This window comes from Bidens hawaiensis, unplaced genomic scaffold (genome assembly GCF_021521415.1).
Source record: "Bidens hawaiensis isolate Kalapana, Puna unplaced genomic scaffold, B.hawaiensis_p1.1 tig00006068_1, whole genome shotgun sequence".
Taxonomy (NCBI): Eukaryota; Viridiplantae; Streptophyta; class Magnoliopsida; order Asterales; family Asteraceae; genus Bidens; species Bidens hawaiensis.
The window spans coordinates 1,008,196-1,022,504 of NW_027491401.1; the positions used below are offsets into that span (position 1 = coordinate 1,008,196).

Below are 14,309 nucleotides of genomic sequence, written 5' to 3' on the forward strand. Positions count from 1 at the left end.
AAGGGTGTCTGCAAGACGAGGCTGGCGTGTGATTATTAGTCGTTAAATGTATTAGGATTCCGGTGTGTGAAACAATAACCAATCCTGTGAAACATCTATACAAACTCTTGCTACACTTTTGTGTACATGTGGAATATGATCAACAAAATACTGTTGCTCCAGTTATATACCAACCAACACTTAGCCACTTTGTCAATCAAAACTTTGTGATCTAAAGACGTTGCACATATCTAGACCGTCGGATCATTTTTCTTCTCATGGGCATCTGATATGATGTCTCGCAACTCTGGGAAAACCGTTATGACTACAAGTTCAAGTAAACCGTACCCAAGTTGCTTCAAACATACAGCCGACTGCAAAATGTACACATTTTTACACGCCTTTTACAATCAAACTGAATATGTTAGAAAAGGCGTAAAGTATATAAATCACCTGGCTAAAATAATATATGTCTATAGCACTTTGCTTGTATTGTTTTTGTCCGATCAAGCTGACCAATGTCGTCGGGGCTCCATCTAAAAAACAATATCTAACGTTTATAACAAAATAGAATAATAAATCCGAAAAGAAATGCATTATATATTTACCTAATATCATGTTTTTTATATCGTTAGGTTTACTACAAAAGAAAAAAAAAATAAAACCGAAAAGAAAAACATTATATATTTACCTAATATCATGTTTTTTATATTGTTAGGTTTAAAAAATAAATCGAAAAGAAAAACATTATATGTTTATCTAATATCATGTTTTTGATATCGTTAGGTTTACTACAAACGAAAAAAAAACCGAAAAGAAACACATTATCTATTTACCTAATATCATGTTTTTGATATCGTTAGCTCTACGCGCTGCCTCTAGCTGTTCTTCGAAAGACCCTTTATTGTTTTTACCGGCTGCCGATGGTGCTTTACAAGAACTCTCGTTTGACTGAGAAGACTCGGTTTGACTTTGTCTTAATTTCAGAAAAAATATACCTCCAGGCCAAAGAATCTAACAAAATGTATATTTTCGAATTAGTGAATATTTTTAAAGTACAAAAATATGTTTAACTGTTTAGTAACTAACTTACATTTTGGACCCAATGAATTCCTTGAGCAACAAGAGTATCTCTTCTGAGAAAACGGATTTGTCTTAAAAGACAGTCATCGATTGCATCTTCCATCATTAGTTGCAAGATTTGCTTCGATATCCAAAACACCTGTCGTCTGCATCATACGCAAACGTTGTATATTAACAAATAATATTAATCATACTAGGTTTTGAGTTTGATACAGAGATATGAAATAAATAGAATGACATACCTTAACCAGCCTCTTCTGTTGAGTTGAAATATATTGTCTACCAAATTTAGCAAGGGTACACTTACATTAGTTGGGGTCCACTGAAAAAAGAAATACAGAAAAGAAATAATATACTTTAAATTCTTTAATGAAAATGAAAATTCCACAAAGGGTTTATGTCGTTGCGAGTATCTTGCTTGTAATGATGTTTTTCTCGTAATAATGTTTTTTTGGTTGGCCGTTCAAAAAGAAAAAAACAAAGTGTTTAAAATGCCAACATAATAAATATGGATGTGAAAATTCCACAAAGACTCTAAACGGGTCCGGCCAGTTTCGAGTCGAGCAAACAACAGCTAAACTGGTCAAGTTTTGGTCAACCTGAATGATTGTGGGTTGACCGTTTAATTCTATAACTATTTTTAAATAGGTTGATGGCAACTGTACACCAGATCTGATTCCACATCATATGGGCCATACAATAAGCGAAAAATGGGACTTTGTCAGTAGTTATATCGGCCATTTATGTGTCAGTCAAACATATTATACGGGCCCGTGTTATCTGGCAAATGGGCCCTCATGCAGGTCCTCATACAATCCATATGACCATTTTTTGCATGTCATATGGCCCGAATGACGCGTCAGTGGTGTCTGGATAATGTGTTTATGGTGTTTGTATAGCCAAACGCTTTTAAAAGTTATTTTGCATACCTATGTATCATCTTGTTGAAAATTTGTAATTTTAGATTATTATTATGAAAAAAATAGTATAAAATATTCCGGGCTAAACGGCTATGTTCATGTCAATCCACAAACACGGCCCGTTTAACACACATAATACAGACGCATAATTTGGAGATAACTAATATCACCTCTGCTGGCACACCAAATGGATCTTCCTTAAGACCAGAAGTTGAAGGAATATTTGCAGCGGGCCCACCTCCTTTATTGTGAGAAAAACTGTTGGAGGTAGTTAGCTTTGTACCTGAATCAGTTAGCTCATCAGCCTTAAATGACACGTTTCTGTTAGCAAATGACGCGGAAGATTCAAAACCCGAGCCCACAGCTTTCTTCTTTAAACCACCCGAAACCCCTTTGATTTGTCGTACCATATCATCCACCGCTTCGTCCACATTCACTGATAACCGAAACATAAAGGCAAATTCGGTTAACTATAACCAGTTGAGATGGTTAGATTGCTCATGTGGCATTTTCTTTGAAAGTACTAAATGTTTCAGTCAGAATTCAAATGCCACATCGCATATACATATCAATATATCATACATTACAATGACAGGGTCAAGTTATTCTACAAAGGATATGTAGCAAAAAAAAACCCTCCAAAAGAATTATAAAAAATTAAATAAACAAATCATAACTCAAAATTTAATAAAAAAAATGAAAAAAGTAAAAACACAATATTTTTCCATCGTCTTTCTCATTTCTCAAAAAAAATAACTCAATGCTGAGTGAAAAAAGTCGTGTATTTTCGTTTATCATTGTGTTTTGTGTTTATTTTCGTCATTGATTGTGTCTTTCTTCATTGACATTGTGTTTTTTTTCTTTATATTGTGTTATATTACTTAACATTGTGTTATATTTTGTTCGGCATTGTGTTATATCTTGCGATATATTGTGTCTTTTTTTAGTTATACTTGTGTCTTTTATTCATTTTCGTCATTGTGTCTTTGATCTCGTTATTGTGTCTTTTCGTCAATTTTTTTATTTTTTTTTGAACGGAAATGATGGTGGAAACATTTTAGTTTTTAAATTTTTTTGTTTTTATTTATATTTTGAGTTATGATTTTTTATTTTTTTTTGAATTTATTTTTAAAGGGTTTTTTATGTGGTCACAAATTCTTCTCACACTTCTCATTTTTGTCTCCCTTTGTATTTTAACTTTACCCACAATGACAAATAATATGCCATGTCAGCAAAAAAAGCCTACTGCGGTTGGATAAATATTATACCTGCTAATTTTCTCACAACTGATGATGACCTTCCAAAACAGTAACTCTGAAGAGGTAAATTGGTAAATTTCTTTTAGAACTACACTTTCGAATATTAGCATAAGTTAATGTATACACAAACTAATACCTTTGAAGTCATGCTTAAGAAGTCCCACACTTCATGTTGCTCAGCAATATTAGCTATGGACAAAAGATCCTGCAAAAACAAAACTTTTTCAAATTTAATTCAACAGATTTTTTAAGTTTATGAAATCTTTATTAAAAAAAATATAGGACCATACTTGAAGATATTTATCAAGCTGTATACAACGTTGATGAACAAATGTGTCCTCTGTGCTAGACGAGAAAATTCTTTTAGGAGGCAACTGTAATGTGTAATTTGGAATGGCTTTAAGATGTCTATGCAATCTCTCAAAGTTCCTATATCTGCAAGCATAATAAATATTAAAAGCATAGTTATCAAAGGCGCATAGGCCTCGCCTGGGGCCTAGGCGTGAGGCGCAAAATAAGTGAGGCCTAAGACAAAAAAAGCGCACTTAAATAAAAAAAATAAATATAATTCTTCATATTATGCATTAGAAAAAAATATTATTCTTCATATATAATAAACAAAGGCTATTTGTACCAAAAGCTCTAAAAGAGTCGAGATTCAAATGTAATTCCAAAACTTGAATAAAAAAATGTTCAAAGTGAAGTACCAAAATGTTCAAAACATAAAAACCAAAAGGTCAAAAAGTAATAAATAGTAAACGTTCAAATGACTATTGTTCTTGATCCGTCATCAATGCCATTAGAGGTGTTGTCACCTTCAAAAAGCGAGGGCCTAGGAACTAGAAGCGCAGATATTGGGCCTGGCCTAGAAAATGGGCCTAGGCGCAAGAAGCAAGGCCTTTTAATAACTATGATTAAAAGTAAGTAATTAGTTTGTTGGTTAATTAAAGAACACTGGTTATTTAAAGAAGTTAGGAACAAGACCTTCTTTTCACTTGCCAAGCCTTGTTATCAGCATCTGTCACTGCAATTGAATACACTGCAAATGATTTTGAACTAATATTCTCAAAGTACGCTCCGAGAACCTGTAAAACACATGCACATAGATTAAAAAAATTGAAGTTTAATTAAAAGATCTTTAAAATAATCTTACCCGGCACCTGATCTTTGGAACTTGTCCTTCAGTACGTGTTACTTGATCATGACCAGTATTATTAACATTATGTACATCATTATCTCCACTAACATTCGCGCTATAAAACTCAGAAATTATCGGTCCACCAACTTGGTTTTGATCAGAAACATCGGAAATATTTCCATCTATTAAATCAGAAGAATTCGATATATTGCTTTGATCATTTTCATTTATTCCCGCATGATCTTTTCGCTTCTGTGATTTCTTTTTGTAGTTTCTTCCTTTGGTCCACATATTTTCGAGATTTTCAGGCTGAAGGACTTCTGTTCTTCTTTGTGTTTTAGCCTCAAGACCCCGGGCCCACGCAAAGGATCGCGGGTTCAACGGTCCATCTTGACCCGGCCCACTAATTATGAGTCCCGGTGGATTTAAATTTAAATTTATATTTAAACCCGTCCCATTTTGATCATTGTATGTATTATTCTTTTGACTAGTAGAAGAGTCGCGTTTCATATCATCCAAATCTTGACTTGTTTCATGATTCTGGTTTTGACCCGTGACACTAGTTGACGGATCATCGTCACCTGCCTCGCTTCGTTTCTTATCGTTGGCGAGGAGAAGACCCGCGATCAATTCATTGATAAAACTATAACAACATATCAGATAGAAGTACTGTTAAAACAAAACAGTCAAAGTCAAAGTGTCAAACATAAATTTTTACAAGCTCACCCGGGGCTTGCGAATCTCATAACGGGTTGCATTACCAAACAAGTTAAAAGCTCTCGTACAATGCACCGAACTAAAGGGCATTGCGCTTCACGAGTTCTAAGAACTGCAGCCAAAACCGCCCCCATAATCCGTTTAAGAAACTACAATATTAAGCACCATTAGATAATACTCACAAATCTATAGTCATTAATCATTACTGCTTCCTTCCCGGTCAAAGCGTCTTAGTTTGAAAAACACAAAGTTTAAGGTAGATTAAATTATTGTTTTTTTTGCTTACCAAATGACAATAATGCCATTGGAAATTGAGTCTATAGATATTGTTTATTAATGCTAGTTGTGTGTGTTTAAGGGTAAACTTGGAAATTCGCTAATAAAATTTGAAAGTGAACATTTATAATGGGAGAAATAAAAAAGGAAATGTGGACACTTTTAATGGGACGGAGGGAGTACTTCATTATATTAACTATTTCACATTAAAAGTATAAAACTCTCCGCTCAGTCGCTCACACCTTGTACTCACTCTCTGAAGATATCAAAGCTGGATGCAGCTCGTTAGACGCCATTAGATGATGTTTCAATCTTTCGTCTCGTTCTTCAGAAGATAATGTTACCATAACCTCTATCCCAATTGCAGCTTGATTTTTCCTAAAAAGTTCCAAATGATCACCTACTAGATCAACTAAATCCCTGAAAAAATTGAATACATATCTGAATAATAATCACAGCTTCTTTCGGTTTCGAATTGCCTACTTCGAAAGTGTAAAACTAGAGGTGGCAAATGGGTTGGGTTGGGTCGAAACGGATCATGGGTCGGAATGGGTCAACTAAAAAATGGTTGTTTTGGTTCGGGTTGGAACGGGTTAGGTTCAACAGGTTCGGGTCAGAATGGGTCCAGGTCGGAACGGGTCAAAACGGGTTTCGGGTCCGGTTTTTTTTTTTAACGAAGACAATAGACGAAACGTTTTAGTTTTTTTTACCTTTTTTGTTTTTATTTTATATTTTGAGTTATGATTTTTTTGACTTTTTTTAGCGTTTTTATTAAGATAAAAAACCCCTCAAAAATAAATTAAAAAAAAACAATAAAATAAATCAAAATATAAATAAAAAACGAAAAAAGTAAAAAATCTAAAATATTTTCGCCGTTTTCCTCGTTCATCAAAAAAAACCCGACAAATTAACTGTAACTGAAAAGTCGACGAAAACAAAACAAAAAACCGAAATCAACCCGTCCAGTGCGAAAACTTGAAAGAAACCGAAACCCAACCCGTCCAATGCTAAAATTCGTGTCGGCACGAAACCAGATCCGAGCCAAAACCTAAACCGATCTCGTTCCAATCCAAAACCCGTTTCATCCCGAACATGCCACTTTCCTTAAGACACTAACCCACATCGATCCATATATAAAAATTTGTCGACCCATTTTGACCCGAAAATAAGAATGTGAAATTTCAAGTGACCCATTTTGACCCATTTAATTAAAACCTATGACCCATTTAATTAAAACCTATGACCCAAGTCCCCAAACCAGCCCATATAAATTTTAAAACAACCCAAATTGACCCATTTGAAATGGCTTTGGTCAAGGTTGCCACCCCTACTGTAAAACACATACCGACCTGGTTAGCAAGTCAACGAGATTAATGTCTTTGACACGTATAGAAATTTCAGCAAAAATATCCATAATTATTGCATGAATCAGCTGCGGTGCTTCCTTATCAGGTGTTATATTTGCATACCACAAATCCAGCACAAAATCTTGCAGAATTTTATTAACAAAATCCTCCATTGCAGCCTCAACTACTGGAGAATCAATCTTTCTTTTCCATTTAGATTGCGTAGGCAATGTCGAAAGACGAGAATCATTCACAGATAACTGCTTTCTCTCTAAATGAGATAAGTATGATTGTTGATTAGGTTTTCTGGTCTTCCAGTGAAACTCCACTTCAGTAACAAATATATGAAGCCCGGATATTATAGCAATTGCTATAGGAATATTCATCCACATTGATTTGCTGGTATCTGTAGAAATTAGGCAATATAGTAATTAACATGAATGTTCAGATAAATTAGGACTGTAAACGAATGGAACAAGGCCTTGTTCATGTTAGTTTGTTAACTTTTATCGGACAAGCGAACATTTCACAAACAACTAAGGAACATTTCACAAACAACTAATTGAACAAAAGTTCGTGTCCGTGTTCGTTCATTAAGAAAATGAACTTGTTGGTGTACAGCTCACAAACAGAAATGAACAAAAACAATGTTTTAATTGATTTGGCTAACCAAGAATGGTCATTGTCAAAGGTTCAGTCCGGAGGAACTCCGGATACCAAGTTTGTGTTGATATTTTAACATTCATATGCATATGATGATTTTACATATAAACTAATAACATAATACTCATACATATTTTTTGTTTTATAGTTAATAATTTTACTTACATCTATAAATAAGATCAAAACCTAGTGAACAAACATTAACGAGCATACACAAATGTAAACGAACACATTATCTATTGTTAGCGAACACAATTGAACGGACATGGACTCTATTCATGTTCATTCAATTTTAAAAATCAGAACGAAATTCTTTGTTCAACATAAACAAACTTCCGGCTGAACAGTGCATACAATTGGTTATGCTCGCTTAGCAAACTAACAATGTTCTAAATCCAATATCTAAATAATTAGGGCAAAAAAACCATTAATAAACAAAACTAAACAAACAAACATTAACGAGCATAAATTGGTGTAAACGAACACATTATTGAACATTCACGAAACTAACTACAGGCCAACAATACACAGTTCATCAGTTCGGTGCATTTACAGCCTAGATACAATCGGTTTAACCTACATTCGCTTAGCAATCTAAACAACGTGTGTAATCCAACATCAAAACAATTCGGTTCTTTTACAGCCCTAGGCCAATCAATCAGTCAAACCTTTGTTCGCTTAAAAATCTAACAATTTGTTTAATTCATTATCCAAATAATTAGGCCAAAGTCCCAAAGAAACCTTTAATATACAAAAGTAGGGGAAAATTAACGTACAAATGAAATTAACGTGCTAAACGTGAGAATCAAGTAATTACTCTATGATGTAATTTAGAGGTGGCAAATGGGTTGGGTTGGGTCGAAACGGGTCATGGGTCAGAACGGGTTAGGGTTGAAACGGGTTAGGGTCGAAACGGGTCACTTATAAAAAGGGTTGTTTTGGTTCGGGTCGGAACGGGTTAGGGTCAACAAGTTCGGGTTAGAACGGGTCAAGGTTGGAACGTGTCAAAACGGGTTTGGTCAAAACACATTTAAGTGATTTTTCATTTCGTTTAAGCACGTAACAGCTCGTTTAAGCGATTTTTTAGTTCGTTTAAGCGATATTTTAGTTCGTTTAAGCGATTTTTCAGTTCGTTTCAGCGCGTAACAGCTCGTTTAAGCGATTTTTCAGTTCGTTTCAGCGCGTAACAGCTCGTTTAAGCGATTTTTCAGTTCGTTTCAGCGCGTAACAGCTCGTTTCAGCGATTTTTCAGTTCGTTTCAGCGCGTAACAGCTCGTTTAAGCGATTTTTCAGTTCGTTTCAGCGCGTAACAGCTCGTTTAAGCGTTTTTTCAGTTCGTTTCAGCGCGTAACAGCTCGTTTAAGCGTTTTTTCAGTTCGTTTCAGCGCGTAACAGCTCGTTTAAGCGATTTTTCAGTTCGTTTCAGCGCGTAACAGCTCGTTTAAACGATTTTTCAGCTCGTTTAAGAGATTTTACAGTTCGTTTCAGCACGTAACAGCTCGTTTAAGCGATTTTTCAGTTCGTTTCAGCGCGTAACAGCTCGTTTAAGCGATTTTTCAGTTCGTTTCAGCACGTAACAGCTCGTTTAAGCGATTTTTCAGTTCGTTTTAGCAATTAATAGCTCGTTTAAGCGATTTTTCAGTTCGTTTTAGCAATTAATAGCTCGTTTAAGCGATTTTTCAGTTCGTTTCAGCACTTAACAGCTTGCTTAAGCGATTTTTCAATTCGTTTCATCACTTAACAGCTTGTTTCAGCATGTTTTTGTTTCGTTTTTGTTTCGTTTTTGTCGACTTTTCAGTTTCGGTTAATTTTTCGATTTTTTTTTGAACGAGGACAACGGACGAAACGTTTTAGTTTTTTTTACATTTTTTGTTTTTGTTTTATTTTTTGAGTTATGATTTTTTTATTAATTTTTTTTGATGGTTTCTATTAAGATCGAAGTTCCTCAAAAACAAAAATAAAAAAATCATAACTCAAAATATAAACGAATAACGAAAAAAGTAAAAAAAGTAAAAAAACTAAAATAATTTCGCCGTCATCCTCGTTCATCAAAAAAAAATACCCGACAAATTAACCGAAACCGAAATGTCGACGAAAACGAATCAAAAACCAAAATCGACCCGTCTAGTGCGAAAACTCGAAAGAAACCGAAACCCAACCCGTCCAGTGCTAAAACTCGTGTCGGCACGAAAGCTGATCTGAGCCGAAACCTAAACCGATATCGTTCCAAACTAAAACCCGTTTCAACCCGAACATATCGCTTTTCTTTAAGACACTAACCCACATCGACCCATGTAGTTAAATTTGTCAACCCATTTTGACTAAAAAATAAGAATGTGAAATTTAAAGTGACCCATTTTGACCCATTTAATTAAAACCTATGACCCAAATCAACCCATTTGAATTTTAAAACAACCCAAATTGACCCATTTGAAATAGTTTGGGTCAAGTTTGCCGCCCCTAATGTAATTACATAATTACTCTACTTGATTCTCACGTTTAACATGTTAATCTCATTTGTATTTGATCCAAACCCTACAAAAGTAAACAAACAAACATAAACTGATGTAAACAAATGTAAACTAACACATTATCGAAAGTTCGCAAAAAAACTTTCTGCCTAACAGTTCGGTTCGATTACAGCCCTAGCATACAATCGGTCAAACAACCTACGTTCGCTTATCAATCTAACACTGCGTATATTCCAATATCCAAAACCGAGTTAAAACCGAATTAGATAAACAAACAAGCATAAACTGATGTAAACAAACGTAAACGAACACATTATCTAAAGTTAACGAAACGAACTTTCTGCCTAACAGTTCATGAACAGTTCTTCATCGGTAACCGGTTAACGCTACGTTCGGTTAGCTTAATCTAACAATATGTTTAACCTAATATCGAAAATCACAATTGAGAATTGACAATAACCGCATGGCAAGGGAATAAAATAAATAAACTTACGTGTTAAGAAGTAAGTAACGATGAATATACAAATCATCCACCACACTGTACGAAGCTTTGCTTCTTCGATCACATGCTGCAACCTATCCATCACGTATTCGTTGGTTCACGTATTTTACATTAATAATAATAATAATAATAATACATGCATCATGAATTGTAACGTGGAAATTGAAGATCGAAGTTGTAGGATTACAAACCCTAAGGTGAAATTAATTGATGCGATAATAATAATAATAATAATAATAATAAGAGTTTGCGGGAATTGTTGTGACGACGTATTTTCATTTGTGTTCGAAGTTGTGATATGACGTGGACGATGAGGACACGTGGCATGGTGAGATTATGAATGGTATGATGTTGGAATATCCATCGTGAGATGTTACTTTTAGGCCTTCTCTATTCAGACATCCCGTTTGTGTTTGTACACTTTGATCCATCTATATGAGTCATATAGCTCATACTACTCGTATAGATGATAGTTTTTTGACAGTATTTATTGACCAGTTAATATGAGAAGGCCTATACGAGTTGTATGAGCTATACGAGACAATTTGAATTGACTTTCAATCAAAAGGCCATTGGTTCTAGTCTCACTTTAAACATTTTACCTTTATTTATGTACAAAAATTTTACACACAGCCCAAATCACAATCAATTAAGTCCATTTAAAAATTAAATTGTTTAAACCCAACAAAAATACTATTTTCCTTAGACCATACGCTATGGGGCTTGGTGGAGGCGATTTTTAGGGCGCCGAGGGCGGCAAACACCACAGTGGGGCGCGGTTGGGGGTGGGCGCCGTGTGCTAGGTCTTTGCAACGGCCAGCGTGGACGGGAAAAATCATGTGGACCCTCTCTCTATCTCTCACACACACATACATACATATGTGTATGTGTGTGTGTATATTATATATATAATGGGCGCCCTTGGGCCATTAAACCATAGCGGGACATCTTTGGGGTGGGGCTTCGATGCCCTCAGTGCTTACGTGGCGCTGACGTGGCACGGTGGAGGGGCTTCGAAGCTCCCCACCATAGAGGATAGCCTTAAGGCCCAAGTTTTTTTTCGCCTTTGGCCCAATTTTTTTTTTACAATTATCGGAAACGACCCTCGGTGTATAAAGATCTAAAACGACTCGTATAGGCTATACTATTCGTCTAGTGGGTGTATGGGCAGTATACGAGTAGTATAGACTATACTACTCGTATAAATATCAACATTGTCTCGTATAAGACATACGACTCGTTTAAGAATCTGATTAAACACATTTTCCAAAAAGATGGTGGATGTCAGAGTACGGATGTCAGAGTACAGATGTCTATACGACTCGTATAAGCTATACGAGTCGTATGAATGGTGTTTGAATTTTGAAGGTGTGTGTCTTATTAGCAGGACCCTACTTTTATATATAATATTCTTTTTAAAAGTATTTAGAACTGCCCTCAATAACCAAGTATGTTTGTGGAGACCTAGATTTGATCCCTACTTACACAGAGAGTTCTGCTCTTGTGGTGGCGCAACGACTGACAACTGGCAACCGACGATATGATTTCTCAGATGAACGCCCAAGACAAACTCTGAAGCTAGTGTCGGCTCGGTTAAGACAACATGATTCGCCCGAAGTGGGACAACGAGGCTCTCCAAGTTGGAGAGTATGGTTACCTAAACAATAAAAGGAAAGTCCATGTTCTAAAAAAAACAACCATGTGAGCCTTCCTAAATCGAACTGTCAACCGTCTATATTGAATTTAAAGCTTCAGACCTGGTTTACCCAAAAACATCATAAAAAAGAAACCCATTACTATGAGAAAACATTAGTAAGTTAGATTTTGACTCAAATTTTGAGTCTTTGATGAAATGTAAAATAAAACAAGTTGAACTTATATAAGTTGGTCATTAAATCTACAACTTGGTCGCCCTCTTTCCCAAAGTGGCATGGTGAGTTTGGATGGATGAGCCCCGGGAACCATATATAGTTAAAGGCGTGTGCGTAGATGAGAGAGATTATAATTGTGATTTTCTATTTTTTTAATTGTTTATATTTAACTAATTGATTATATGAATTTCTTTTTTCTAAATCAACATACTTAATTGCTTTTTTTATCAACTCATAGCAGCTTTTCCTTATTTTATTGTAACTATATCAATAAAATAGAGAAAAATTGTTACTAATGTTATCTAAAAATATAACATGTAAACAAACCTAAAAAGAATAATTAGTACTTTTTTTTTTATTTGAACGGTGACATTATTACTATTAGTACTACCATAGGTACTTGTGGTCTTGTACTAGAAAAGCAAGAAGTACTAAATTTGTACTGCAAAACACTTCTAAAAAACTGCTATTACAATGTTGTTACAAAGCACTTTATTAACAGAAGTTAATCTTTTTATAAAACCTAGATATCAAAAGGAAGATTTGCTAAGATAAAAATTTAATAGTTGAGTATCAAGTCAAAATATGCCATGTTCTAAACTTCTCATAATAACCAACCAACAAAAATATGAATCAAAATAAAATTATTGTGAGTCAGAATTCAGAAATGGTTGGAGTGAAATAGTAGCAATTGTGTTAGAACATATAGCATACTTTGACTTGATAAAAGGAAGCATTTGTCATGTTTAACTATCTTACTATTTTACTAAACATTTTAAAATCCGATGATTCGATCATATGCTTAAAAGTTGACAGATTGTCAAGCAATACCGAACCTTAAACTAGTTACCAGTTTGGTTTAATTTTTCTAAAACCATACTTCGCGGTTCAACGCAAAAATTTTATCGAAATTGTCCGTACTAAACACTAAACACCCTAAAATGAAACACAAAAATAACAATCACAATAACTACTATTATTATTTCTATAATTTACTTTTTACATGGAAGAGTAGTAGCTAATCAAAGTTTGATGATCATAGTAACTAATTTTTCTTTATACACGTAACATTTTTCTATAGGCCACAAATTACTTTATTGGCTAATTACTCAAGGGACACCCAGATATCACCGGTATGCCCCGTATAATCATATACGAGACGTATAAATATTTTTTTTAGAAAATAGTGAATGTCTCTAGAAAATCCCTTACTTAGGCTATGTGTAGTGGGCGCAAAGAAGGGGCGATTTGGGGCGCGAACACCGCCCCTGGGCGAAATTGGGGCGAATTGGGCGGGGGCGTGGGTTATTTATCGCCTGGAGATGATGAAATTTATTATTATTATATTACTAGTGTGTATTATGTATATGTATATATGTTGTGTGTGATATATATATATATATATATATATATATATATATATATATATATATATGTATGTATGTATATGTATATGTATATATGTTGTGTGTGTGTATATATGTATATTCCCTCCTTTCGGTCAACACCATGGTTCGCAAAACCAACCGAACGTGAACTTACAGTGGAACCCGAAGAACCTAAACCAACCGAGAAATTCGTTTCAATTTCCCGACCCGAACCTAAACATGTACGCCAACCGAGCTATATGTTTTTTTTTATGTTTTTAGTTATGTATTTTTTTTGTATTTCTTTTTAATTTTAATGCATTTTTATTTAATTATTTAAATAAATTGGTTTTTATTTGATTAGTTTAATTATAAAAAGAAAATAATAAAAAAAGACACTGTGGGCCCAACTTGTAGCCCCTACACCATTACACCCCAAAAACAAATTTCCACTCCTTGCTAACTGGGCGCCACGTGTCATAATTCGCCCGTAATTGTAGCCTCTCCACTACACATGGCCTTAAAACCCAAGATTTAATGTTGAAGCAAGTAGTCAAAAGTATGTATACAACACAAGTTCAAATTTACACTCCTTACTGATTAGGCGTCACGTATCACAATTCGCCCCTAACTGTAGTCTCTCACTACACCCAAGATTTAATGTTGAAGAAGTAGGCAAAAGTATGTGTACAACACAAGTTCAAATCTTGTCATCTT

General features: G+C 34.7%; 1 protein-coding gene across 1 annotated transcript; it reads right to left on the bottom strand.

The window, feature by feature from the left end:
- Positions 1-160: 160 nt before the first annotated feature.
- On the bottom strand, positions 161-10,443 carry LOC143631409 (uncharacterized). Its single transcript, XM_077100178.1, has 13 exons — positions 10,346-10,443; positions 6,722-7,124; positions 5,615-5,792; positions 5,106-5,245; positions 4,617-5,022; positions 3,378-3,446; positions 3,251-3,296; positions 2,153-2,418; positions 1,305-1,384; positions 1,073-1,208; positions 816-993; positions 433-515; positions 161-353 (listed from the first exon to the last, which is right to left on the bottom strand). Exons 1-13 carry the CDS (start codon positions 10,434-10,436, stop codon positions 231-233), a joined length of 2,199 nt encoding a protein of 732 aa, XP_076956293.1. The 5' UTR covers positions 10,437-10,443; the 3' UTR covers positions 161-230.
- Between the last annotated feature and the right edge of the window lie 3,866 nt (positions 10,444-14,309).

Coding starts and splice junctions, on each gene's coding strand:
- LOC143631409 (XM_077100178.1), bottom strand. CDS start 10,436: ATGGATAGGTTGCAGCATGTGATCGAAGAAGCAAAGCTTCGTACAGTG. Junction 5,793..6,721: donor CTCGTTGACTTGCTAACCAG/GTCGGTATGTGT, acceptor CAATTTTTTCAG/GGATTTAGTTGATCTAGTAG. Junction 3,447..4,616: donor CACAGAAGCGAAAAGATCAT/GCGGGAATAAAT, acceptor TTGTTTTTGCAG/GATCTTTTGTCCATAGCTAA.